The sequence below is a fragment of the Symphalangus syndactylus genome, chromosome 17 (assembly GCF_028878055.3).
Source record: "Symphalangus syndactylus isolate Jambi chromosome 17, NHGRI_mSymSyn1-v2.1_pri, whole genome shotgun sequence".
Lineage (NCBI taxonomy): Eukaryota > Metazoa > Chordata > Mammalia > Primates > Hylobatidae > Symphalangus > Symphalangus syndactylus.
The window spans coordinates 17,874,020-17,901,854 of NC_072439.2; the positions used below are offsets into that span (position 1 = coordinate 17,874,020).

Sequence of the window (27,835 nt, forward strand, 5' to 3'; positions counted from 1 at the left end):
TAGATATGTTGTCACTGCATAGGAAGCACAATAAGCATGATAAGCTTTGTCATCTAATTCATTCACAAAATATTTCACCTCCATTGTGCCTTTAAAGTGTAACAAAGTCTGTTTTTCTGGAGTTTTTTTCCTGTGTTTGGCTTGATGAGTGTGTATTAGTAATACAAAAATTAAAATGTTGTGTTACAGCAATACATATGGTACTTGAAATGCTGTTCAATTAACAGCATTTAACCCAATTGAGTTAACCTAATGCTGAGTCACTGTGGTTTAAATTATGCTTAGCAACAATACGAAGAAATGAGAGTGCCACCTATGATCTCTGTTATAACTACATAGCACTGCTGCTGTAATGCAAAAGCAGCCATAGGCTGTACGTAAACAAATGATCATTGCCATGTTACAGTAAAACTTTATGGACACTGAAATTTGAGTTTCACCTAATTGTCACATCACAAAATAATCTTTTCAGGATTTTTTTCAACCATTAAAAAGTAAAAACCATTCTTAGCTTACATCCTGTACAGAAACAAGCAGTGGGCTGGATTTGGCCCAGCCATATTTTGATAGGCTTGATTTTGTCTAGTGTTTTTGTGTTTTAAATTTCATTGATTTCTGTCTTAGGTTTATTATGTCCTTTTTTTCTGTTTGCCTTTAAGACCTCTTTTCTAATATTTGCATCATTGCTATACATTTCTCTATAATATCTGCTTTAGCTGCATCTCTTACATTTTGATATGTTTCATTTAAGGCTTGATTCCACTTAAAATATGCTCTAATTTATTTTCTAAAAAGTATTTCCACTTCACTGCATCTAATTTCTTTTGTGACTAATTTCATTGGTTGCTTAGAAGTATGCTGCTTAATTTCCAAACATTTGGAGATTGTCTAGATATCTTTTTCTTGTTCATTTCTACTTTAAATCTATTATAGAGAAAATACTTTGTCTGATTTGAATTCTTAGGAAATTAAGATTTGTTTTATGAAAAAGATAACATCTGAAGTAAAAAAAATTATTCAGTGAGCTCACTAGCAGACTGGAGATGACAGAAGAAAGAATCAGTGAACTTGAAGATAGGTTAGTATAAAAATGCGATTTGAGCAACAGAGAGAAAAAAATTGAAAAAAAAATGAGCAGAGCCTTCAGAACCTGTGGGACAATATCAGAAGTCTAGTATTCCTGTCTTTGGAGTCTCAGGAGAAGAGGAGAGAAATGTTTGTTTGGAAGTACTAGCTGAAAATTGCCCAAATTTGGTGAGAGACATAAATTTACAGATTCCAGAAACTCATTGATTACCAAATATGATAAACTCAGAGAAAATCACTTCTGGATACATCATAATCAAACTTCTGAAAATTAAAAATAAACAAAAATTCTTGAATACAGCTAGAGAAAATGACACATTATATATCTGGTAGAACAATGATTCAGATATATGTGGATTTCTCATAGGAAGCCATGGAGGCCAGAAAACATTGGAAAAACATCTTTAAGATTCTTAAAGGAGTTGTCGGTACAAAATTCTATATCCAGTGAAAATGTCCTTCAGGAATGAAGGGAAAAAATGCCGCACCTGTGCTAAAAGGAGCACTAAAGGAAGTTCTTTAGGCTGAATAGAAATGATATTAAATGGAAACTAGGAACTTCAGAAATGATGAAAGAGCACCAGAAATAGTAAGTTTTTTGGCAAATATAAAATACTGCTTTTCTACTCTTTAAAATATGCATGAATTTTTAAATAAAAATTATAACTTTCTTGGCTGGAGGTTTTTGTGTATATAGAGTAGTATATACAAATGAAACAAAGTGGGGAGATAAAGGGAACTATTTGTTGGTAAGGCATCTGCATTTTACAGAAAGTAGTAAAACAGTAATGCTAAATACACTGTGAAAGCTTAGATACGTATATTACAACCCTAGAGCAACCACTGGGAAAAAAAATGACATACAGCCAAAAGCTAATAGATAAAATGAATGGAATAGTAAAAAAAAAAAAAAAAAAAAAAAAAAAAAAAAAAAAATCAACACAAAAGAAGGCAGAAAAAGGGGTAATAGAGGGACAAAATCAGGGAGGACAAACAGGAAAAAAGATAATAAAATGGTAGACAGAAATCCAGCTATATCAATAATTGTAGGAAATGCCAATGGCCTGAATACATCAATTAAAATATATTGTAAGATTGGATAAAAAGCAAGAACCAAGTATATGCGGTCTAAAAGAACTCCATTTAAATACAAGGACATAAATAGTTTGAAAGTTAAAAAAAGAAAAGGAGCTATACTACGGAGTGGCTATATTAATATCAAAGTAGACTTCAGACCAAGGCCAGGGATGCCGAGGGACACCACGCCAAGGGTCAGTTCCCCAAGTAGACATAACAATCCTAAATGTGTACCCACAAAACAACAGTTACATGAAAAAAAACTGACAGAATTAAAAGAAAAAATAGAGAAACCCACAGTTCTGTGTAGAAATCTCAACACTCTTTTACCAGTAATCGGTAGAACAAGAAGACTGAAAACCAGTAAGGATTCAAAAGACCTGAATAATACTATTAACATCTTGACCTCATTGACATTTGTAGAGCACTCTATCAACAACAGAGTGCACACTGTTCTCATGTGCTTCAGGTTTGGTTGTTTCTGTTGACCTGTCTTTGAGCTCGCCGATGCTTCTGCTGCTTATTTCTGATCTGCCTTTCCCACTTGGCTACAGATTTCTGTGCAGTGGGAACTATGTCAAATTCTCCATTTGCTTATTACCAAACATAGGGATTGGCAGAGAGGAATTATTTGGTACCTATCTGTGGTTGGTGCAGCTTTCCAGCAGGCAGCAGGAAATAGGGACCTTCAATTCAGTGACAGTGTATTCAAATTTTCTGAAAATAGATGTGGGAGAATAAAAGATGTGAATATTCCCTGTCCCTTATCTCTGACCAGTTTTGGGGGGATGCTGAAGCCAATAGATTTTTCAGAATGTTGAAAGGGTGATGTACACCTATTGTTAATTACTGACCTAAAATAAACATACTTCGAAACAAACCAGAGCTAAGGAGCAGCTTCTAGATTTATTTCATAGTGATAATAATGAGGATGGTAGTAACCATGGCTAACATTGATCAGATTTCATTATCACTCACACTGACTTCCTAATACTGTGATGCATTGAACTCATATAACAACCCAACTTTTATCTCCATTTTACAGATGAAGAACAGAGGCATTGAGAGGTTAATTAATATGTGTCAGTTTATGCTGCCAGTGTGGTAGAGTCAGGATTGAAGCTTGGCAGCTTGATTCTTGTAGCTTGATTCTTGGCCAAAGCATTCTGCTTTCATTAGGCTGGCCAAATGAGTTTTAGGAGCTAATAAGGCTTCAGCAAAACCTTCTTAAAGGTATCATAGTGCGGGGCACCTATAAGCTCAGTGTTAAAAGCTAAGAGGATCTGTGATGGGAGTGGACAAATTGCCTGTGGCTTGTTTTTGTATGTCTCCTCTTCAGCTAAGAATTATTTTTACATTTGAAGGGTTGTGAAAAGAAAGAACAATATTGGACAGAGACAGCATGTGACCCACAAAGCCTGAAATATTTACTATCTGTCCTTTTTATGAAAGCTTTCTAACCCCTGCTCTAAGTGAAAAGAGAAAGGAGTGCAGGAGGGATGGCACATGCAAGGGCCTGGAGACTTTTTTATGAGATCAAGTAATTTACATGGCTGGAGATCAAAGGGGAGAGAAGATTTGCAGAGAAAATGAGCAGACAGACATGAAAGATTCCTGTGTGGCTTGCTAAGAATCTAGACTTTATCCCAAAGGCAGCTATGCACACGTTTTAACCAAGAAAGGAACATAATCAGGCTTTAATTCTATCAAACATGAAGAAGCAACAATAGTCTATAGGATGACCACTGTGTGATTTCATATTTAACAAGGATTCCCTTTTCTTTTTAATTCTCAAAGTCCCTTGGCTGATTAGTGACCCCCTGCTTGGTAAAGGTGATCAGAGAGGTCTAAACTGGAAGGCTGTCTTCACACGGAGTGCGTAACTGCAGACATCCACAGCGCATGTTACTGCTCCTTCCTCTTAGTGACGGCTCCAAGAGCATCTTTTAAAAGAGAGAAATGGGGATCTGGGAATCAAGAGGCCTGGCTCCCAGGACCTTCTCTGTTCCTGGCTTGAGTGTTCTCTGACAATTTTCTTGAGAGGCCAAATGGCCTAGTGGTTAATTGCATGGGCTTATCCTGCAAACTGCCTCCATGTATGTCCTGGTCTGTGGTTTGCAATCCTCTCTGCACACTGTAGTCATCTGGGGGATTTCATAAAAACTCTTCTTCCACAGATCCTCATTTATAGATCCTGGACTTGGGTCTGGGCATTGGTATTCTTTTTTAAAGCTCCCCACTGATACCGGTGAGCTGGCAGCTTAAGAGCCACTGTCCTAGTAATTGAGAACACAGACACTGGGCTAATAGTCCTGGCTGTTCTGTTAGATAAAATGACAAAGCAGCTTAAAATATTGATGCCTCAGTATTCTCAGCGGTAAAAGGAGTTACAAATTGTCCCAACTTCTTGGGTGGTTGTGGGATTAAGTGAGGGAGTTCCTTTAAAGCATATGAGTTGGTCTTCTCACCACATTTTCTGCCTCCTCTCTTGCCCTAGATACCCTCTAACTCTCATTCTGTTTCAATAGTCTGATGACTCCTTTCTCTTTGAGTGGCAAATATAGGTCAGTCATCTTCCAACACTAAGATCAGCCCTCATTTCCTCCATCCTCATCCATCCTCCGTCATCATGTATGGGTTTGAGGGCCCTTCCACGCTCTCTCAAAGGACTCCGTGCACCCTCTATCCTGGCATCTCTCTGGGCACTGTATCCCTTTTAGAAAGCAATCCATAAATATTGGATAAGTGAAAGAAAACTCAGCTGTTTTACTGCTGATTACGCAGCCAAGTTCATACTTGTCTTTGGTAGTTGTGCTTACATCCTGTGGATTCTACAGCGGAGGCCAGGTGGAGGAGGAGGGAGCAGGTGCCTACTGGAGTAGTGCACCTCTCTTTGAGGTGGTGCTAGAGGGCTCTGCCTTACCCACAGTTAATGTTCAGTTTATGTTTTTCAGTTCTTTCTCTTCCACAGATAGCCTTAAAGTTGCCTGAGAACAGTAAGTAAAGTAACAAACCTTGAGGAAGAACCATGAAATTAAACTCCTGGTGTCCAGTCCTCCCCAGGGTCAAGCACTGAGCTGCTTTTCACAGAGGAGCACACTCAGCCCCACAAACAACCCTGCAGGCTAGGTGTTCTCATCACCAATGAGATTTTGTCATGTCTAGACAGAGGATCACAGTTTTGTTTAACATGAGAAATGTAGTAGTCTCACAGGTTTCATTAGTCTTTTGCTGTACCCTGTGGGAAGAGGGATGTACCACTGAACCTCCCCTGAGCTCAGGAAGAATATTTACCAGCTACTGTATTTTTCATAAGGGTGGTCTCAATGTATATAGTATATATTGTGGCAACAAACAAAAGTAAGAAGCCAGAGCCACAGACATTCTGAAGTTAAGGGTGACTTTCCAGGGACAGAGCAGTAATCTCTGCTGTCCATATGTCTTACAAAATACATTTGCCAGGGCAATTTTGTGATACAGAATGCTATCTGCATCTCTATAGTTGCAAGGAAATAGAGATCCCTGGTGCAGTTATAATAGGTTTCTTCTATGCACACATAATCCTAATAACATCATATGTTGTTGGCACTCTATGGTCTGGATTTTGCAAGATGACAGAACTGAAACATTAGAAAGGTTCATGAATTTAACCATGGTTACTCAGCAAGTATATAATAGCACCAGGTTTTGAACATAGACATTTTGTCCCCAGAGTACACTTTTAACCAGTACGTGACATGCCACTGCCTCTCGTTTCCCACCTCTCCCAGGATCAGAATGAGCATGCTGGGAGCTGTAAGGCATGTGAGGTTACTGGGTACAGCTGTGCAGATTGCTGCATGCATGAGGGCACCCTGCCAGGAGAGCCAAGTGGTAGCTGGAATCCAACCCATGCTACCTGCTCCTTAACGCAGGTGTGTGGCCACATCTGCTGGGGGAAGGGACACCTTTTTCTAATTTGCACAAAGATACATTTCCCTTTTAATCATGGCTTCTTTCATATTACCCTGTTCTGCCTTCTCAGGTCTCTGCCTTTCTCTAGAAAAAGAAAGAGAAAAATGACCAAATTCCAGGTGAGCAGGTTTTCATTTCTGCCATTTTACATGTGACCTCATTTTGCAGTGAGTGGACACATCTTTTTCCCCCTTCTTTGCCAAGGGTAAAAAATAACAACAGGCATTTAGTATCATTTATGTATCAGGCTCTTGCTTTTTGTTTTTGTCCTTTTCTAAAATTTCCTTTTAGTTGTGAATGTGTTTTATTATTTATTTCATAAATAATGGTACAAAAAAGAATAGAAATTTTAAAATCCTACACCTTACTACCCTGCTTACAAATCTGTCTTTGTCCATGGTCATTTTTTTTAATACAACTTTTCTTGCATTAATACATAACAATTTTGAATTTTTATCCACTTAATTTTTAGCGGTTAATTTTTATCATCCAATATTATTGACATAAACTGTTGTTATCCCTCTCCCCCTTTTATTTATTTATTTATTTATTTATTTATTATTATTATTATTTTTTTTTGAGATGGAGTCTCACTCTGTTACCCAGGCTGGAATGCAGTGGCATGATCTTGGCTCACTGCAACCTCCACCTTCTGGATTCCAGCAATTCTCTGCCTCAGCCTCCAAAGTAGCTGGGGTTACAGGTGCCTGCCACCACACCGAGCTAATTTTTTGTATTTTTAGTAGAGACGGTGTTTCACCATCTTGGCCAGGCTGGTCTTGAACTCCTGACCTCGTGATCCATGCGTCTCAGCCTCCCAGAGTGCTGGGATTACAGGCTCACGTAAGCCACCGTGCCCGGCCCTTTTCCTTAAATTATTTCCAACTCACAAGCTTTTAAGTTCCTGAGGATTCTTGCAGTTTTACATTGTAATATGTTTTCCTACAAATAATCTTGACTCAAAAACCAGTCTGAGGGAATTTTAATATTATTTGTCCATAATGTTCTAGAGACTCAAAACTATTTTCTTCTAAGTGATGTCTCAGGTGGAATATATAAAATATGGTTTTGTCTAACAAGATTATATTGAAGCTAAGGTTGGGGGAAAAATAGATGTTTTTGTACAAGAAGAGGTAGATTCTTGTATAAGAAGAGCTAGATTCTTCTTAGTACCTATAGCTATGTGTTTATATGTGTTTGTATGTCTGTGTGTGTTTCATTATTCATGTATTAATTTTATTAGAGTAATACAGGTACTTAGTTTAAAGTTTTTAGTCATACCATAGGATATATAGGAACTTTGCATCTGTCACACTATTCATGGCCCCAGCTGACTGTTGGAGGGGGACTGTAGAGTCATTTGCACTGTTACCTTGAAGATAAGAGGTTCATGTTCATACAGGAAGATAAGCATCTGGCCAACTCTAAAGCTTTTGCCTTCTGGGTCAAGAGTTTCAGGCATATCACTGGGGTGGAAAGACTGACAAAAAAGCAAAGCAAATCAAAGCGGAGTTCTGCATTCAGAGCTGAAGTTGTTATGCTCAGAACTGCAGCCAGAAGAAATACGGGACTGAACAGTTGTTCATTTAAAAATTTAAAATTATCCTACAGCAAAAAGTTACAAGACAGCAAAGTGGAATGAAAAATATTTACAATGTCCATGGAAGAAAAGACCTCAGTGTCCCCCAAATGAATTATTATTACAAAACAAGAAATAGAGATGAACAGCAAATGTGTGCAAAGAGAATGAACTTTATTACTAATAAGTTTGTGAGAATTTTTTTAATAACTGGTTTTTACTTTCCAAATTTACTTGTGAGATTATGAAAGATTTTTTTAAAAAGCTTTCATATCCAGTGTTGACTAGGATTTATACTTTCTTGGAAGAAGGCTAAGATGGAAGGCAAAAGTCTGTTTTGGGAAAACACCTGCCATTATGATTTCAGAACTTTAGAGGTCATTATTCTTCAGCATTGCCATTTTTACTTTTTGGTATTTATTTTGAGGAGATAATCAACAGAATTCCAGAGGCTAACGTCAATGCAAAAGATTGTTTTTGCAACATTGTTCGTATAGGTAACCTCAAACTAAGTGTGCATTAGTTGGATTAAATCATTATATTCTAGACCATTAGTTCTCTCAATTACTTTGCAGCCCAGAAATGGGATAGAAGATATGATGAAAATATTAATAATGTAGCTAACATTTGTTGAGTACTTACTGTGTGCCAGGCACTGTTTTTCAATGCTTTACATGTGGTCATTCATTTTATTACTAGGACTCTATGGTATAAGTTTCACCATACAAATGAGAAGATAGGAAACTTGTCCAAGATCATAGAGCTAGCATTGGACAGAGCTCCCAAATCCAGACACAGGCAGTCAGACCCCAGAGCTGTGCCTATTACTGCAACAGTCTCCAGATGAGCACAGAGGATGAGCTACATATTTGAGCAGTAAGGATGACTGATACCCTGCAAATTTGACAAATTAAATAAGTGATGTGTGTGTGTGTAAATGAGGAGAAACAGGTAGCATCAGTCACTGTTAAAACTAAAGCTTTTGTGGAGCAAATGACGTTATTAATACAATTTAAAATATTGGTAACTTAGGGTGCAACAGAGTTCCAGAGGCTTACTTATAAGTGCTAACAAAAGGAAGTAATTTCAAAGTGCAAGGATTTCTTTTCTTGCAGCCCTTTTGGTGAATGGTATTAGCATTACAGAAGGCAAACAGAAGAGAACTATGTAAATTTGACTCAAGTTGCCCATACTCCAGAACAGCTTACAATCCTTTACACCTTCTCAGCACTGCCCTTCTTCTGTAAACTTAGTGTGCATGTGTTTGGCATTGTAGGAGATGGTGACATTTAAGGACGTTGCTGTGGTCTTTACCGAAGAGGAGCTGGAGCTGCTAGACTCTGTCCAGAGGAAGCTGTACCGAGATGTGATGCTGGAGAACTTCAGGAACCTGCTCTTAGTAGGTGAGGATAGGTGCCCTTAGTTACTCAATGGCAGGCTCCTGGGGTGTCTTTGTGTGCTCAATTGTTAGAAACTCTGAAGCCCCTGAAATTACTCTCTGAGATTGGATGCCCGAGAGTCCTAATAATCCCTGTGCAACACAGACAAGATGTTTCTGATGGTTTTGTCCAGTCTATCCTTGGAATAGTAAGTATGGTCCTGCTTCATTGATTTGCCATCAAACAGTTTAGTAAGTTGTTCCAGGTTAGTAAGTTTATTTTTCAGGGCACCAGTAACTGTTGATGAACTTGACTTTTTAGAGGGGTTTTTTTTTTTTTTTTTTTGAGACGGAATCTTGCTCTGTCTCCCAGGCAGGAGTGCAATGGCGCGATCTTGGCTCACTGCAAGCTCTGCCTCCCGGGTTCATGTCATTCTCCTGCCTCAGCCTCCCGAGTAGCTGGGACTACAGGCGCCCGCCACCACGTCCAGCTAATTTTTTGTATTTTTAGTAGAGATGGGGTTTCACTGTGTTAGCCAGAATGGTCTCGATCTCCTGACCTCGTGATCCGCCCGCCTCGGCCTCCCAAAGTGCTGGGATTACAGGCTTGAGCCACCGCGCCCGGCCTAGAGGGGTTTTTTTAAAAAACAATATATTTGTAAATAACTTTAAACTCAGAAAACTTACAAAAGGACAAGAACACCCATATAGATTCACCGAGATTCTACCTAGATTCACCTCTAATAACATTTTACCCTATTTGCTCTATCATTTATGTTCATGTTCTTTCCCTCTCCATACATACTTATGTATGTATATGAAAAAATATATATAGTCATAATATCTTTTTCTGAACCACTTGAGGGTCAGTTAATACACCATGGCCGTTTTTCTCTAAATACTTTAGTGTATATGCAGAGTTCAGGAGTCCCCAAGTTCACTCTCACCTCTGATACCAATTGCAAGATTAGGAGTCCTCAAGACCCAAGAGTACTGAGCCCCACACTCAGGCTCAATAATTCACTAGAAGGACTCGCAGAACTCACCGAAAGCAGTTGTCTTCACAGTTAGTGATTCATTACAGGGAAAGGAGTCAGATTAAAGTCAGCCTAGGGAAGAGGCCCAGGAGGCAGAGTCCAGGAGTGTTCCCAGTGTCACCTTCCACTTGTCATCTTCAAGTGGAGTTGTGGACAGCACTGACTCTTCCCAGCAGTGAAATGTGACAATACATAAGGAACATTGCCAGCCAGAGAGGCTCATTTGAGCCCTGGTGTCCAGAGTTTTTACTGGAGCTTAGTTACCTAGATATGATTGACCACCTGGGTGGCTGCTCTTAGATTCCAGTTTCTGCAGAGGTTAAGCTAATACCACGTGGCTCAAAGCCCCCACTATAAATCACATTGTTTAACTATCTGGTGTGTGGCCCAAGGCTTCTGGGTAAACAAAAGACACTCTAATCGGACAGGATATTCCAGGGACTTAGCGATTGCCTTCTCCAGAAGCCAAAGGCAGATCTCTCTTTAAACAAGACTAATTCTTTCCTTTACTGCACAGTCTGTTTTATAAAAAGAGGAATATTCTCTTACCTATTCTCAGGACAGATATAATGTTTTTATCTTATCTATCATTTATGCTGTAATTTTATCCATAAAGCCAATTTTATATATGTTTTTTTTTTCTTTTGAGACAGAGTCTCACTCTGTTGCCCAGGCTGGAGTGCAGTGGTACAATCTCAGCTCACTGAATCCTCTGCCTCCCAGGTTCAAGTCATTCTCGTGCCTCAGCCACCTGTACCTGAGATTACAGGCGTCTACCACCACGCCCAGCTAATTTTTATATTTTTATTAGAGATGAGGTTTCACCATGTTGGCCACGCTGGTCTCAAACTCCTGGCCTCAGGTGATCCACCTGCCTCAGCCTCCCAAAGTGCTGGGATTACAGGCATGAGTCACCGCAACCAGCCTAATTTTATTCTTTAAAGCGTATTTTCCTCCCTCCAGAACAGGATCTAGAGTCTAGTATAGTTGTTCTGTCTCTTTAGCCTTCTTTAATTTAGAACATTTCCACAGCATTTCTTTTTCTTTTATGACAGTAACATTTTTGAAGAACACTATCACCTCTTCCCTTATTTTTAGTAGAACATTCCTAATGATTCCACAAAATTAGATTCAGATGATCCATGCAGCAGGAACACTACGTAGGTAGAGTGTGCGCTTTTGAGGGAATCACATCTGGAGGCACGTGAAGTCATCTGTCCCTCAAAGGATGTGGTAACTTTGATCACCCAGTCACGATGTTATGCAGTTTCCCCACTATATAATTACTGCTTTTTTCCCCATTTGTAATCATAGGGTAACACAAGTGTTTTCTTGTAGATTAAGCACCTGGTGATGACCTTGCCTTATCTGGTCCTTACCATGACAGTTACAAAATGATGATTTTTCTAACTTTACCTCCTTCACATTTAGCAGTCAGCACCTGGCATAAACTTGCAGTCAACAAGAGCCCCCCACTTCTCAAGCATCAATTCAATGTTATTTGTAGGGATTTGTGAAATTTTTTAAAGGTTTATAGTTTATTACTGTAATTTTTTAGATGTTAAAATTGTCCCAAGTTTGGCCTCTTTAAGCTGGCTTCTGTGACCTTGTAACATGTCCCCAGTGGTTTTTTTTGAGCACTTTCTTTCTTTATTGGCAGAGCACAATATTTTGTGCCCATCTTTACTTTGCCTTGGCTCTGGAATTACCCTTTTTTTTTTTTTTGTTACTGTGGAATGGTATTTAATGCCAAAGTCTGGATGCTAGGTATGGTCACTGTAGTATCTATGTTTCTTTGTCTCAGGACATAGAGCTAGGGTGTGTGTGTGTGTGTGTCTGCGTGTGTATGTGTATGTACATACATATACATATACACACATAAATATGTATATATATGAATGGATGTTCAGTTTATTTCAAAAGAAATGTTCATTACAATTATACTGAAATGCCATTTCTCACCCATGAAATTGGCAAAAATTCAAGAACGTAACACTATACATTTTTTGGCAAAGCTGTGGGGAATGAAGAACATTCATGCATTGAAAGGAAGAATGCAAAATGATACAACCCTTAGGGAGGGGAAGTTGACAATATCTAACAAAGCTAGGTATTTACCCTTCCCCAGCAACCCATTTCTAGGGATTTTCCCTAAGAATAGCCATGTCCAAAAGAATATTAATAGTATACTAAAATTCATGTAAGAAATAAGGTAAAATAAGTAAATAGACAGTGTGTGGGTACAGACACACACACACACACACACACACACACACATATATATATATACTTATTTTTATAAGAAGAAACACAAGAAGGAAGGTTTAATCAAAATAATGGCCAGGCGTGGTGGCTCACACCTGTAATCTCAGCACTTTGGGAGGCCAAGGCAAGAGGATTGCTTGAACCCAGGAGTTCAAGACCAGCCTGGGCAACATAGGGAGACCCTGTCTCTACAAAAGATTTAGCTGGGCATGATGATGCACACCCATGGTCCCAGCTACTCTGGAGGCCCAGGTGGGAGGATTGCTTGAGCCCAGGAGGTTGAGGCTGCAGTTGTAGTGAGCCATGATCATGCCACTGCATGCTGGCACAGACAGAAGAGTGAGAGCCTATTTCAGAAAAAACGAAAATCATGAAATTAGTTTCCTATAGTAAGTGGAAGGTAACAGGGTGGAAGGGATGTGGGAGAGAGTTACACTTGTCTGTGTATACCTTTTTGTCTAGTTTTGACCAGTTGAATGTCATCAAACTTAAAAACTTTTGCTCTCCTTTCCTTCTTTACAGCACATCAGCCCTTCAAGCCAGACCTAATATCCCAGCTGGAGAGAGAAGAAAAGCTTTTGATGGTGGAGACAGAAGCCCCAAGAGATGGATGTTCAGGTGAGAACTGTGCTGCAGGAACACAGCAGCCAGGGAGCCCCTTCTAGAACATGAGTCAGAACACATCACTTCTCTGTTTAAGCTTTCCTGTGGCTCCCCATTTCACACATAGTAACTTTAAAGTATTTAAAATGGTCTATTAGGTCCTAAGGTATCTGTCCCCTCAACCTCTTCTCACTTTCCATATTCACCTACTATTGTTTGTTTTTGCTCACTCAGTCTGTTTCAGAGGCACTGCCCCATGATTGCCCCCTCAGACCTCTCAATTATTAAGCTTCTGTATCAATTTCCTTGACTTGCTTTTCTCTCTGAATGAATTGGGTAATAGATGCATGATCTTTGCTCTCTTCAATTCACCCTGAGGCAGCTAATAGGTGTAGAATAAATCTGTGTAATTGAAAGATATTCTAGAATACTGTTTCTCATCTGATGGATGCCTGTTTTAACTGCTTAGCTGTCCTTGGGTATTCATAGATGGGTAGCCATTAATCCTAAAAGATAAGAATAGCCAATCAGCTAAAGTAAGTATCAAAAATGACCAATGCCAATATTATAACTGGTCTTCCTCATGCAGCATTTTCAAGTGAGACACCCTTGTATTCATATGTCCAGCTTCTTATCCTCCCATTCTGTCCCATACTCTCGCACCCAAACAATCTCTTGACATAGCCACAGTCTTAAAGGAGAATTTTCAAGTTGGACATTTATGTGAATCCAAACATTTTGATAGTTTCTTGAGTCCTCAAGACTGACATCAAAAGCCACCGTCGCAACTGTGTAGCTAAGGATGCTGCTGGATAAGAAGAAAGAGTCAACAGAAAATTCAAAACAAATTAACTCACTTCTATAATGGTTTGTTTCCATCTTGGTTAAGATTCAGGGTCCTACATGGTACCCTTGAGAGTAGGAGTTAAACTTTTTCTCTAAAGGTCCCAGTAGTAAATACTTTAGATTTTCCTGGCCACATGTGCTCTTTGTCACAGTCTTTGTTTTTCTTACACCACTTTAAAAATTTAGAAAGCATTCTTGGCTCCTGGGTTGTACAAAAACAGGCCGAGGCCACGCTATGCCAGTCTACCTTCCTGATACTGTCAGCTGGAACATAATGTCACCTTTTAAAATACCTTAATTTTTTTACCTGTACTAACATGATCATATACCTCATATTAATATAAAAATTTGTTATGTACATTCTTATTTTTAATATACTAATTTTTCTTCTTTGCCGTTTACCTTGGGGAAATCCCTCCCAGTCTAAGATTATAACTCTTGTTTTTGTAATGGATGCATAATATTCTAATAAACAAGCTAGTTACTTCCAAGATACAATGGGGTACAGCCTTTGGGTAAATGCCCCCATTCCGAAAGGGAGAAATCAGGCAAAACAAAGGGGCTACAGGCCCCATGCCAGTCTGAAACCCAGCAGGGCAGTCATTAAATCTCAAAGTTCCAAAATAATCTCCTTGGACTCCATGTCTCACATCCAGGCCATGCTGATGTGAGGGATGAGCTCCCAAGGCCTTGGGCATCTCTGCCCCTGTGGCTCTGCAGGGTATAGCCCACTTGGCTATTTTCATGAGCTGGCGTTGAGTGCCTGCATCTTTTCCAGGCACATGGTGCAAGCTGTTGGTGGGTCTGGGGTCTGGAGGACAGTGGCCCTCTTCTCACAGCTCCACTAGGCAATGCCTCAGTGGGGACTCTGGGGGCTCCAACCCCACATTTACCCTCTCCATTGACCTAGTAGAGGTTCTCCATGAGGGCTCCACCCCTGCAGCAGACTTCTGCCTGGACATCCAGGTGTTTCTATAAATCCTCTGAAATCTGGGCAGAGGTTCCCAAGCCTCAGCTCTTGCCCTCTGCACTCCCACAGGCCCAACAGCACATGGAAGCTGCCAAGGCTTGGGGTTTGCACCCTCTGAAGCAATGGCCTGAGCTATACCTTGGCCCCTTTTAGCCATGGCTGGAACTGGAGCAGCTACAATGCAGGGTGCCATGTCCTTCAGCTGTAGAAAACAGCAGGGCCCTGGGCCTGGGCCACAGAACTATCTTTCCCTCCTAGGCCTTCAGGCCTGTGGTAGGAGGGACTGCCATGACTGGCTCCGAAATGTCCTGGAGGCATTTTCCCCGTTGTCTTGGCTATTAACATTCAGCTCCTCTTTACTTAGGCAAATTTCTGCAGCCTTGAATTTCTCCCCAGAAAATTGGTTTTTCTTTTCTACCACATGATCAGGCTGCAAATTTTTCAAATTTTTATGCTCTGCTTCTTTTTTAAATATAAGTTCCAGTTTCAGATAATCTCTTTGCCCATGAATATGGGCATATGCTGTTAGAAGCAGCCAGACCACATCTTGAATGCTTTGCTGCTTAGAAATTTCTTCCACCAGGTAACCTAAATCATCCCTATCAAGTTCAAAGTTCCACAGATCTTTGGAGCAGGGGCATAATGCTGCAGGTCTCTTCTCTAAAGCATAGCACCAATGTTGGGAAAATGTATAAATGCATTTACAAACCTAAATATATCTAAATATATCACCAGTTCCAGTCCCCAATAACTTCCTCATCTCCATCTGAGACCACTCAGCCTGGACTTCACTGTCCATATCACTATCCATATTTTGTTCAAAACCATGTAACAATTCTCTAGGAGGTTCCAAACTTTTCCTCATCTTCCTATCTTTTTCTGAACCCTCCAAATTATTACAACCTCTGCCCATTACCTATTTCCAAAGTGACTTCCACATTTCCAGGTATCTTTATAGCAATGCCCCACTTTTCTGGTACCAATTTTCTTTATTCATCCGTTCTCCCATTGCTGTAAAGAACTACCTGAGACTGGGTAATTTATAAAGAAAAGAGGTTTAATTGACTCACGGTTCCGTAGGCTATACAGGAAGCATGGCTGGGGAGGCCTCAGGAAACTTATAATTATGGTAGACGGTGAAGGGGAAGGAGGCATGTTTTACATGGCAGAGGAAGAGGAAGAGAAAGAGGGCAGGGAGTGCTACATGCTTTCAAACAACCAGATCTCTTGAGAACTCTATCACGAGACAGCACTTGGGGGATGGTGCTAAACCATTAGAAAGCACCCCCGTGATCCAATTACCTCCCACCAGGCCTCAACTCCAACATTGGGAATTATAATTCAACATGAGATTTGGGTGGGGATGCAGAGCGAAACCATATCAGCGGTTAAGAAAGGAGTCAGCACAGCAGCTTAAATATTTGCAATCAAAACATTGTCACCACTATACCTTGTAGTGCCCACAAAAATGCCCTAGTTTCTCTATCTAAAAGCAGAGTAAGAATGGAAGGTGATCTCAGCCTGCGTTACCTGAGCTGATGTTCTCGCTTAGCTTTTATTAAAGAAGAAGAAGAAGAAGACATAAACAAAGATTTTTTTTTCTCTGAGTTCATTATAGCTAACTATTAAATTCAAAGGAATTACTTGTTTTTATGACAAATATAGCACCTTTGTTATTGAATTGATCAATTTGGGTTGCTTGAATGATTGACTTTCTCAACCTCTAAGTGCTAAAGCAGGATTGCTATGAAGATGTAATAAATTCTCAACCTTCTTACCTCAAATGATGTCTTCGGCATCTTTTGTCATGCTTATTTTCTCCATCAAATAAAGTTCATTTATAAACTTAACACAATTTCTTATTACCACTCTACCATTGATATTGAAATAGAACTTAAATCTTGAGATATTTAAATAAAGTAACAAGGTGTTTCAGTCTGTACCATTGACTAAAGGAAATTAATGTTGTTACATGTGTGGTCTTTTTTTTTTTTTTTTTTTTTTTTTTTTTGAGACGGAGTCTCGCTCTGTCGCCCAGGCTGGAGTGCAGTGGCGCAATCTCGGCTCACTGCAAGCTCCGCCTCCCGGGTTCACGCCATTCTCCTGCCTCAGCCTCTCCGAGTAGCTGGGACTACAGGCGCCCGCCACCACGCCCGGCTAATTTTTTTGTATTTTTAGTAGAGACGGGGTTTCACCGTGGTCTCGATCTCCTGACCTCGTGATCCGCCCGCCTCGGCCTCCCAAAGTGCTGGGATTACAAGCGTGAGCCACCGTGCCCGGCCCATGTGTGGTCTTTTTTAGAAGAGTGTGAAATCAAGTGAAATGACCTTTTATTTTTTTTCTTCCTGAATGTCCTTAACATTGCAAAACCCACTGCTCAGAGAGAAACTTTAATCTCATATATTTGAGAGATTTTTATATCATGAATTATGTACTAATTTGCATTGAAACAGTTGCTTTGTAAGAAATTGGGTTTTGACTAACAAGCTGCTTTCATGTTCTGAAGCCACTACCTCAGTCCCAAAAGACAGGACATATTAAACTGTATCTTGGCCGGGCGTGGTGGCTCACGCTTGTAATCCCAGCACTTTGGGAGGCCGAGGCGGGCGGATCACGAGGTCAGGAGATCGAGACCACGGTGAAACCTCGTCTTTACTAAAAATACAAAAAATTAGCCGGGCGTGGTGGCGGGCGCCTGTAGTCCCAGCTACTCGGAGAGGCTGAGGCAGGAGAATGGCGTGAACCCGGGAGGCAGAGCTTGCAGTGAGCCGAGATTGCGCCACTGCACTCCAGCCTGGGCGACAGAGCGAGACTCTGTTTCAAAAAAAAAAAAACAACAAAAAAAAAACTGTATCTTGATGGATGTATATTGAGTGTTTTTTATAATAGTAAAACAAAACTACAAGGATTATGATTAACCCTAGCTGGAAGCTCAAACTTCTCACATGTAAGCTATATGCTTTATCTGATATGCCTCCTATAATATATCCCTTCATTTCATCATTATATGATAAAATATCATTATAATAACTGAAAGCTTCACTTTTGAGAAGGCAAAGACATCAGTAAATGTGCTTTTAAAGTACCAAGATGCATACCTACTGATATACCTTGAAGTGTTATCCCACAATCAGTGTGCTGCCCCAGAGCCTAGTGACACAAGTTCATCAGTGTGGCCTTTTCTTTTTTCCTTTTTTAAAATTTGGGATAGGGTAGGGCTTACAGGTAAGATTTTGTTCAAGAAAAATTACAGCATTTTGGGTTTTTTGAGACAGTCTTGCTATGCTGCCCAGGCTGGAGTTGCAGTGGCTGTTCACAGGTGTGATTATATTAATAGGTCACTGCATCCTCAGATACCTGGGCTCAAGCATTTCTCCTGCCTCAGCTTTCTGAGTAGCTGGGTCTACAGGATTGCGCCCCCATGCCTGACTCAAAGTTATGCCATTTAAAAAGTTACTTTGGAAATGAGAAAGACTCAATCCACAGGCCCTGCCTATAGGTCTTTTTGATCTTACATTTTTATTTCATCCACAGTAGTTTCTTGTGACCTTTGCTTTTCTCATCAGCAGTATCACTCTGAATTGTTTCCCTACCTCTCCTATAGCCTTTCAGCTTTCCAGCAAAGTTGCCACCATCACCAGTTCCTTTCCCATTTAAAAAGCTACATTACATGCTCTTGTAGTTCTATGAGTGAGAGCAACTCAAACTATGATTTATTCATCAATGTTTATTGAGCAACTACTGTTCACTTGGCAGTGAAAGGAATGCAGTGCACAAAGCAGTGTTTGTCTTCATGGATAATACATTCCAGTGCGGAGAGGCAGACAAACACAAAGAAATAAGGCAGAATTATGTCTGAGGGTAATATTCATGAAAAAACATCCCTTTTACTGCTTTTCTTCTGGATATTATAGAGACTTAATCTACTTCTAAGTGTTAGAAGAATGCATGTTATTAATTCAACCCTGTTTAACCAGTTGTCCTTAGGGAGGATATTTGTCACTAGTATATGAAGATCTGCTGTCTGCTTATAATCTGAGCTTTAATAACTAGGTAACTATTTCTACCCAAATATCCTGTCTTCAACCCTTTCTGGTGCCTCAAATTTCCTAAACATTAACATAATTTTCCAGTAAAATGGCACAAGCAAAAGTCAGTATTCATTGAGTTTTGTTCATGGCTAATGAGCACCTAAGAGGACACCTACAGGTGCCATAATATTTTTCTGATTTTTTTGGTTGAATTCTGTCACAGTCTTTCACATTTTGACCTACACCATGGCCATTGATAATTGTGAAATATCTTTTGAAAAGAGTTAAAATCTATAATGGCCTACAGGGACTTAGAAGAGCTTATTATTCTCATGAGGATAAATAGCTTATTAGTGACAGGATATGTGATGCCTCGAACATAAAGTAAAGGTCTGTGTTTACCTTCTTCAGCATATCATTTAATGCACACAATACTCTTACAAATGAACAACATTATCATGTTTATGTGCCAGACAAAAAAGTTAGGACAAAAGGCATTTGTCCATTTGCAACTATATTTTTTCAGATTTAAGAACATCCTCTTTTCCCCTTCAGATCTCCTGGAAACTCATGATTAATCCATGATAACATGTTTATGGTTGTGTTGTTTTGTTTTATCTTGTTTCGTTTGAGACAGGATTTCATTCTGTTGCCCAGGCTGGAGTGCAGTGGCATGATCTTAGCTCACTGCAACCTCCGCCTCATGGGTTCAAGTTATTCTCCTGCCTCAGCCTCCTCAGTAACTGGGACTACAGGTGTGCACCACCACGCCTGGCTAATTTTTGTACTTTTAGTAGAGATGGGGTTTCACCATGTTGGCCAGGCTGGTCTGAAACTCCTGACTTCAGGTGATCCACCCGACTTGGCCTCCCAAAGTGCTAGGGTTACAAGCATGAGCCACCGTGCCCAGCCATGTTTATGGTTTTGCTAAGCCTTTTGAATACAGCCATCATGTTCGATGTCCAGGTTGTGCTGCAAAGTCCTGATTTTGAGGCATCAGATATCCTGAATTATGTAGATGCTATTTGTATGTAGGTTGAATATCCCTTCTCCAAAATGCTTGGGACCAGAAGTGTTTTGTATTTCAAGTATTTTCAGATTTTAGAGTATTTGCATTATACTTACCAGTTGAGCATCCCTAATCAGAAATCCGAAATGCTCCAATGAGTATTTCCTTTGAACATCATGTAGAACACTAAAAAGTTTTGGATTTTGGAGCATTTCAGATTTCAGATTTTTGGATTGAGAATACTCAACCTGCAACTGGTATAGCCAAAGAAGAGGTATTTTCTAAGTATTCTTAGAAATAGTGGCATGAATTTTCCTCTGATTCATTCAAGTTTCATGTTATGACCTAAGTGTAAAATCTTCAAATCTCTTGAATAAAGCATTCACTCATGCACGTCTGAATTCTCATCCTTATAGGAAGGAAGAATCAACAAAAGATGGAGAGTATTCAGGAAGTAACAGTAAGCTACCTTTCCCCCAAAGAGCTTTCCTCCTGTCAGACCTGGCAACAAAGTGCAGGTGGGTTAATCGGGTGTCAGAATTTCCTGAAAGTTTTTCAAGGGAAGAATTCTCAGTTGCAAGAACAAGGTAATTCCCTCTGCCAGGTTTGGGCAGGAATACCAGTTCAGATTTCTGAAGATAAGAACTATATATTGACTCATATAGGGAATGGCTCCAATTATATAAAAAGTCAAGAGTATCCATCTTGGAGGGCACATCATTCTTGGAGGAAAATGTATCTGAAAGAGTCACATAATTATCAGTGTAGATGTCAGCAAATTTCCATGAAAAATAATTTCTGTAAGTGTGACAGTGTCAGTTGGCTCTCACATCACAATGATAAACTGGAAGTACACAGAAAAGAAAACTACAGCTGTCATGACTGTGGAGAAGATATCATGAAGGTATCATTACTTAATCAGGATTCAATTCAAACAGAGGAGAAGCCCTATCCATGTACTGGGTATAGAAAAGCCTTCAGTAATGACTCCAGCTCTGAAGTTCATCAGCAGTTCCACTTGGAAGGGAAGCCCTATACATACAGTTCATATGGAAAGGGCTGTAGTTATAGTTCACTTCTCCATATTCATCAAAATATTGAGAGAGAAGATGATACTGAGAATTCACATCTGAAATCCTATCAGAGAGTGCATACAGAGGAGAAACCATGCAAATGTGGTGAATATGGCGAGAACTTCAATCACTGTTCCCCTCTTAACACTTATGAACTTATCCACACAGGTGAGATGTCCTATAGGCGCAACATTTATGAGAAAGCCTTCAGTCATAGCTTAGACCTTAATAGTATTTTTAGGGTCCATACTAGGGATGAACCCCATGAATATGAGGAAAATGAGAATGTCTTTAATCAGAGTTCATGTCTTCAAGTCCATCAAAAAATCCACACTGAAGAGAAACTATACACAGATATAGAGTATGGAAAGAGTTTCATTTGTAGTCCAAATCTTGACATTCAGCATAGGGTTCATATGGAGGAGAATTCCTGTAGTTCTGAGGAGTGTGGTAATGGCTTCAGTCTGGCCTCACATTTTCAGGACCTTCAGATAGTCCACACTAAGGAACAACCATATAAACGCTATGTGTATAGTAACAGCTTCAGCCATAATTTATATCTTCAAGGTCATCCAAAAATTCACATTGGAGAGAAACCACATAAGGAGTGTGGGAATGGCTTCAACTGGAGCTCAAAACTTAAAGATCATCAGAGAGTCCACACTGGACAGAAACCATACAAATGCAATATATGCGACAAAGGTTTCAATCATAGATCAGTTCTGAATGTTCATCAGAGAGTCCACACAGGAGAGAAACCTTATAAATGTGAGGAATGTGATAAGGGATTCAGTCGGAGTTCATATCTTCAAGCCCATCAGAGAGTCCACACTGGAGAAAAACCTTATAAATGTGAGGAATGTGGGAAGGGCTTCAGTCGAAATTCATACCTTCAAGGCCATCAGAGAGTTCACACTGGAGAAAAACCATACAAGTGTGAGGAGTGTGGGAAGGGCTTCAGTCGGAGTTCACACCTTCAAGGCCATCAGAGAGTCCACACTGGAGAAAAACCATTCAAATGTGAGGAGTGTGGGAAGGGTTTCAGTTGGAGCTTTAATCTTCAAATTCATCAGAGGGTTCACACAGGAGAAAAACCCTATAAATGTGAAGAATGTGGTAAAGGCTTCAGTAAGGCCTCAACACTTTTGGCCCATCAGAGGGTCCACACGGGAGAGAAGCCATACCAATGTGATGAGTGTGGTAAGAGTTTCAGTCAGAGATCATACCTTCAAAGTCATCAGAGTGTCCATTCTGGAGAAAGACCATATATATGTGAGGTATGTGGAAAGGGCTTCAGTCAGAGAGCATATCTTCAAGGTCATCAGAGAGTCCACACTAGAGTGAAACCGTATAAGTGTGAGATGTGTGGGAAGGGCTTTAGTCAGAGTTCGCGCCTTGAAGCACATCGGAGGGTTCACACAGGAGGGAAACCATACAAATGTGAGGTGTGTACAAAGGGTTTCAGTGAGAGTTCACGCCTTCAAGCACACCAAAGGGTTCATGCGGAAGGGAGACCCTATAAATGTGAACAGTGTGGTAAGGGTTTCAGTGGGTATTCAAGTCTTCAAGCCCATCACAGAGTCCACACCGGGGAGAAACCATACAAATGTGAGGTATGTGGAAAGGGCTTCAGTCAGAGATCAAATCTTCAGGCTCACCAGAGAGTCCACACAGGAGAGAAACCATACAAATGTGATGCATGTGGTAAGGGTTTCCGTTGGAGCTCAGGTCTTCTCATTCATCAAAGAGTCCATAGTAGTGATAAATTCTATAAAAGCGAAGACTATGGTAAGGACTACCCTTCATCAGAGAATCTACACAGAAATGAAGATTCTGTTTTGTTTTGAAGTCCTCAAATGGGAGCTGAAATTTTCCAGTCACTAGAGTTCTTTCAGTAGAATAAGAATTTTTAAAAATTAAAATATAATGTTTCTGCCCAACTTCAACATTCATAATGGCCAGGAGACCACACAACAGAGACATTTAATGAGAGGGGTTTCACGAGGGATTTTGTTAGAACTTTAACATCAGTCATTGCACAGGAGCTAAGGCTTATAAAATATGAGTATGGTCAGGAATTTAATAAAAGTACAGTGATGAGCATGCCTAAATCCATGTTCTCTAGAATGTAAGCTTGGTGAGAGAAGGGACTTTGTTCATTGCTAGTCTACAAAACTAGGACATTTCATAACTCAATGTAGGTGCTCAGTACTTTTTGCTAAATAACTAAAAGTATGTGAAGGTAAAAGGTTTGAAATTTTTAAGTGCATTTTTTAAAACTTAAAATGTATTTGGAGGAGAAATTCTGCAAGTAATCTTAATAAAATCATTTCAAGTAAATATTTGAAATATAGGACAATAAGCATTATGATGATCTGAAATAACATTAATTTGGTTGTAACCCTATTGGGGTTAGTTCCCATCCTTTGTTCCATCTTGAGCAGAGACGTGTTGCATTTCTTAACGTTTGGTCTCTATACATTATACCATCTGTTGAAGTTTAGCTTTGTGTGTGTGTATATGTACACATGTGTGCACTTTAAATATCAGTACAAACTGATAAACAATGTTTCTGGTTAATGTTGCAAAAATGGAACACTGTATTTTACATAATTGATTTCCTACTCCTGCCCTGTGAGTTAAGGCAGTTTTACTGTAATATTTGCAAGTATCCAAAATGGTTACTGATGACAAATACTTTTTAATAAATGTCAAAATCACAATACTTGGTTTTTTTTTATTCTCCGTATTTCTCTAAAAGTCCATTTGATCTGACTGATTTCTAAATGTTGTAGCCTTTGTCCAATCCACACCTCCTTAAGCAGGGTCAAGTTTGAAGGATTTTAATTTTGTCAAGTTTTCCGTTCCCATACTTCTCCCAGTCACACACACAAAAAAGGGGGAAAATCTTGAATTTTTCTAAGCATATTTATCAATGTATTGACTAGTAGGATAGGGTTGCCATTTACTTGCTAGTATCTGTCTTCAAGAATGATGCATTTTGTTGGTGAAAGTGAAAAATACAAGCTTGTCGTTCTATATATATCAAAATACTTATCAAGCCCCCCATATATATCGGAATGTAAAATGTGCTTACCGATCTGGAAATCATAGAACAGTAATTTATAATTAAGCACTTTTAGCAGTAAGGAAGGATTTTACAATGATAGTAATGTTTTGAGCTGGAAGTAAATGTCCATCAGTATGAATCGGGTAAGTTTCTATATGTTCTATACTATGGATCTACAGAAAGTATGATTTAGCTCTAAAATGACAAGAATGGATCATGCATATTGTTTAGTAACAACCTAAACCATAGGTTTTTACAAGACGTACATTCATAATTGCCAGCTAATTTAAGCCTGTGTACATGTATGTTCAAATATATGCTTATAGATAGTGTGTGAAAGATTACTCATTATTATATCTATAGTAGTTTTCTCTGGAAAGCAAACTTTTTGGCTTAGTTTTTTTGTGCTTTATTTAAAAATATTTATAATGGACATTTACCAAGTATACCAAAGCAGTGAACAGCTATTGATATATTATCTCTTATACTTAAGAACTCATGATATGATTGCTTGATTTCACTGTATGACATTATGATCAACAGTAAAGAATAAACCCCCTGAAGTTAATTTTTAAAATTTCCTGGATTTTTGAGAATACAGATAAATTAGGTGTCCAGTAACTTTATATTTCTGTGAAATTTCCTTAGGTCTCAAAATCCATGTTGCCTAGGATGTCCTAGTGCAATCCAGTTTTATAAATTGATGCTCACTGCTTTTCCTTCAGATTGCCCCTTGCTGCATGAATATGGTGACCAAAGCACTGGCATAACTTGGCTTTCAAGGTGCTGGTTCAAGTTGCACAGTATCATCAGAAATCCAGGGCTTCTAAAGCATGTCTTTGATATCATCACTTACAGGGGAGAGCTCATGGTGGTTTTATCAATTGGAATGCTTTTAGTTCTAAGTAACAGAAAATTTAGAGTTGCCTAAACCAAAACTGTTTCTTAGTTCATATAAATGAAAAGACACAGATAGTGTAAGACTAGGGTCTGGGTAAGGTAGGGGGATTTTATATTTCTTTCCTTTAATTCTCTCACCTCTCTTTTCTTGTGAATTCTTGTCTTCACGTTGTTCACAATATAGCAGCATCACCTGCTTTCTTATTCACAGCTGAAGGAGGAGATACTCTGTACCATTTTAGTCCTGTGTGGTTCTGGCTCCCCAAAATGCATAGAATCTCTGACACTCCGATTCCCACTAACAACTGAGACTAACCAAGACAACAAAGGACACCACTGGTCCAGTAGCCTATTCCTAGTGAGAAGCAACAGCAGGCTACTGTGAGAAAAGGGAAGAACATGGAGAATCCTTCTGTGGCCCCAGTGCAAAGGGATGGCCAAAAGCTGAGGACGGGGCAACAGGAACATTGAGAAAACTTTAGCACTCCAGTTCCCACCCTAAGCACAAGGTAACACTAGAGAAATCTGTAGCCAGTGGTACAACTAAGATAAATATTGCAACAACAAAACCCAATTCCAGCTTAATTCCTGACCAGATTAATTCAGCACCCCACCCTGACATCCTAGCAGAACATGTGTGCCCAGTTTTAGGCAAAAAATAATGTTTTCTTCAGTCTCTACTGTTTTGTATATGTTATCTGGCATTTTATTTTAAAAATACAAGATCAAAAGTTGAGAACAATCTTCTGCCAATAGATAGCAGACCAATCAATAAAACCACATTTATAGATAACCATATTTTGGAACTATTAGGGAATTTTACATAACCGATTGTTGTGCTAAAGACTCCAGTGAAAAGGGCAGATAATATGCATCAGCAGATAGGGATTTCAGTAAAATTTAATAGTCAAATGGGAAATGCTAGGAAAAGAAAATTTATGCTACTGCTTTTACTTTTATCAAAACACTTTTGAAGGACTTATGAGTAGACTCAACATAGTTGAGAAAAGTGTCAGAACTTGAATATAGGTCAATAGAAATCATGCAAACTAAAACACAAGAAGAAAAAGTGTGAAGAAAACAATACAAATAGGACAACATTGTAGGATCTAATATTTGCATACTTGGAAACCCAGGGTCGGGGGAGAGAATGGGAAGAAAAGATATTTAAAGAGATAATGGCTGAGAATTTTCCAAAAATAATAAGACTTCACCCAGATTCAAGAACCTCAGAATACCAAAGCAGTATTTTTTTAAAAAAGAACAAAACTAGATGTATTATTGCCCAACAGCTAAAAATGGATGGACAGGGCAAAGAAAATATTAATGGCAGACAAAGGAAAGGGACACATTACATATAAGACGCAGAGTGAGAAAAACATCAGACTTATCATCACAAACCATGCAAGCAAAAGACAATGGAGTTACATCTTTAACATTTAGAAACAACAGTTTAAAAAAAATGATCAATCAAAAATCTAAGCCTGGTGGAAAAAATCTTTCAGAAGTTATGCAAAATAGACATTTTCAGATGAACAGAAGCTGATAGAATTCACTTTTAGCAGACCTGCACTGTAAGAGATATTTAGCATACCAGAAATAGACTTGGATCTACCAAAAGACATAACTATGAAAATAGTTATTCCAATCATTTTAAGTGTAAAATAATTTTTATTTTTATTTCTCCAAAATACAATTCAGTAAAGCAAAATTAGGAATGAAGTTTTATGAATTTAGAGGACATATAAAAGTAAGATGTTTTGTAAGAACACTGCAAAACAGGGAAGACAGAAATGAGAAATATACTAGCAGAAATTAGAGGTATATGGTTGTACTCTATACATGAATTGGCATAATATGATTTGAAGATAGACTGTGAAAAAATATAGGAATATATTTTAAGCCCTAGAGTAACCATTTAAGAATTTTTTAAAGTACAACTCATAAGTCAGCAGTAGAGATTAAATTCTGGTTCCAAAAATAGCAACGTAGAAGCAAGCTGGCTTCACTCCTTTCAATAGAAAACTAAAGACAAATATACAGCACCAAGATTATCACCAGCAATATCCCAGAACTCAAATAGAAGGAGACAGTTCCTGAGGACACAAATAAGTGAAAAAAACTGAGCAGATGGTAAGAGAAGTGGACTTTCCTATCCACAGTGCCCTTTCCCCTAATCTGCCTGGCGCCAAGACTGTGGAAAATTTTCCCGTCTCACAGTTTCTATACTGGAAAAAGTTAATCAAGGTGGACAACCAGCCTCCTCACCATCTTGGGTTCCCTGGCAGGAGACTTGTCCCTGACTCAACCCACAGAAAGCATCAGGAGTAAATGAAGAGAGAAATATCCCTGAGGACAGCCAGAGACAAAGGAGGGAGGTGGGAATACTGTCCCCATCATGGAAACTCTACTCTGCAACTCACCCAAAGGAGACAACAATCAGAGTGGCTGCTCAGCATCACTATACTGTAGGTCCCCAATCATGAACCACTAGTCAGCTTTCTTACAACTAGGATATCCCCTATGGGACCTACCCCTTTTGGGATGGGTGGCACTATGATTATTTACTAGAACTGAGGCAAACCTGGAGTTAATACGCCATATAGTACCAAAAAGGAGTCAGTAACCTAGCGGGAAAGAAGAAAATCAACAGGTAAAATATAAAGAATCTCTAGGGAGCCATATCCAATGAAAAAACCAGCCAGACAGAGAAGAGTGGAATGTATAATCGTTTGATGCAAAGACAGACACACATCCATAAGCAACAGCAGCCAACAGGGAGCCATGGCGTCCCACAAATGGACAAAGCAAGGAACCAGTGACTGATCCTAACAGGAAGACGATATGTGAACTCTATGACCAAGACTTCAAAACAGCTGTTTTTTTTTTTTTTTTTTTTTTTTTTGAGACGGAGTCTTGCTCTTTCACCCAGGCTGGAGTGCAGTGGCGCGATCTCG

The 27,835-nt window shown here is 39.3% G+C and overlaps 1 protein-coding gene across 7 annotated transcripts in view; it reads left to right on the forward strand.

The window, feature by feature from the left end:
* Nucleotides 1–27,546, forward strand: part of LOC129466014 (zinc finger protein 112) — a 35,222-nt gene extending 7,676 nt beyond the window's left edge. The window contains exons 2-6 of one of the 7 annotated variants that reach the window (XM_055248803.2): nucleotides 6,188–6,236; nucleotides 8,396–8,572; nucleotides 8,973–9,099; nucleotides 12,899–12,994; nucleotides 20,252–27,546. In XM_055248803.2, coding sequence (XP_055104778.2) covers nucleotides 8,976–9,099; nucleotides 12,899–12,994; nucleotides 20,252–22,755 — 2,724 coding nt within the window. In that variant the 5' untranslated portion in view covers nucleotides 6,188–6,236; nucleotides 8,396–8,572; nucleotides 8,973–8,975 and the 3' untranslated portion in view covers nucleotides 22,756–27,546. Of the gene's footprint in view, nucleotides 1–694; nucleotides 6,237–8,395; nucleotides 8,573–8,972; nucleotides 9,100–12,898; nucleotides 12,995–20,251 lie in introns of those variants that run through there. The other 6 variants (XM_063620896.1, XM_055248802.2, XM_063620895.1 and 3 more) reach the window with 6 other exon arrangements.
* Nucleotides 27,547–27,835: the final 289 nt, after the last annotated feature.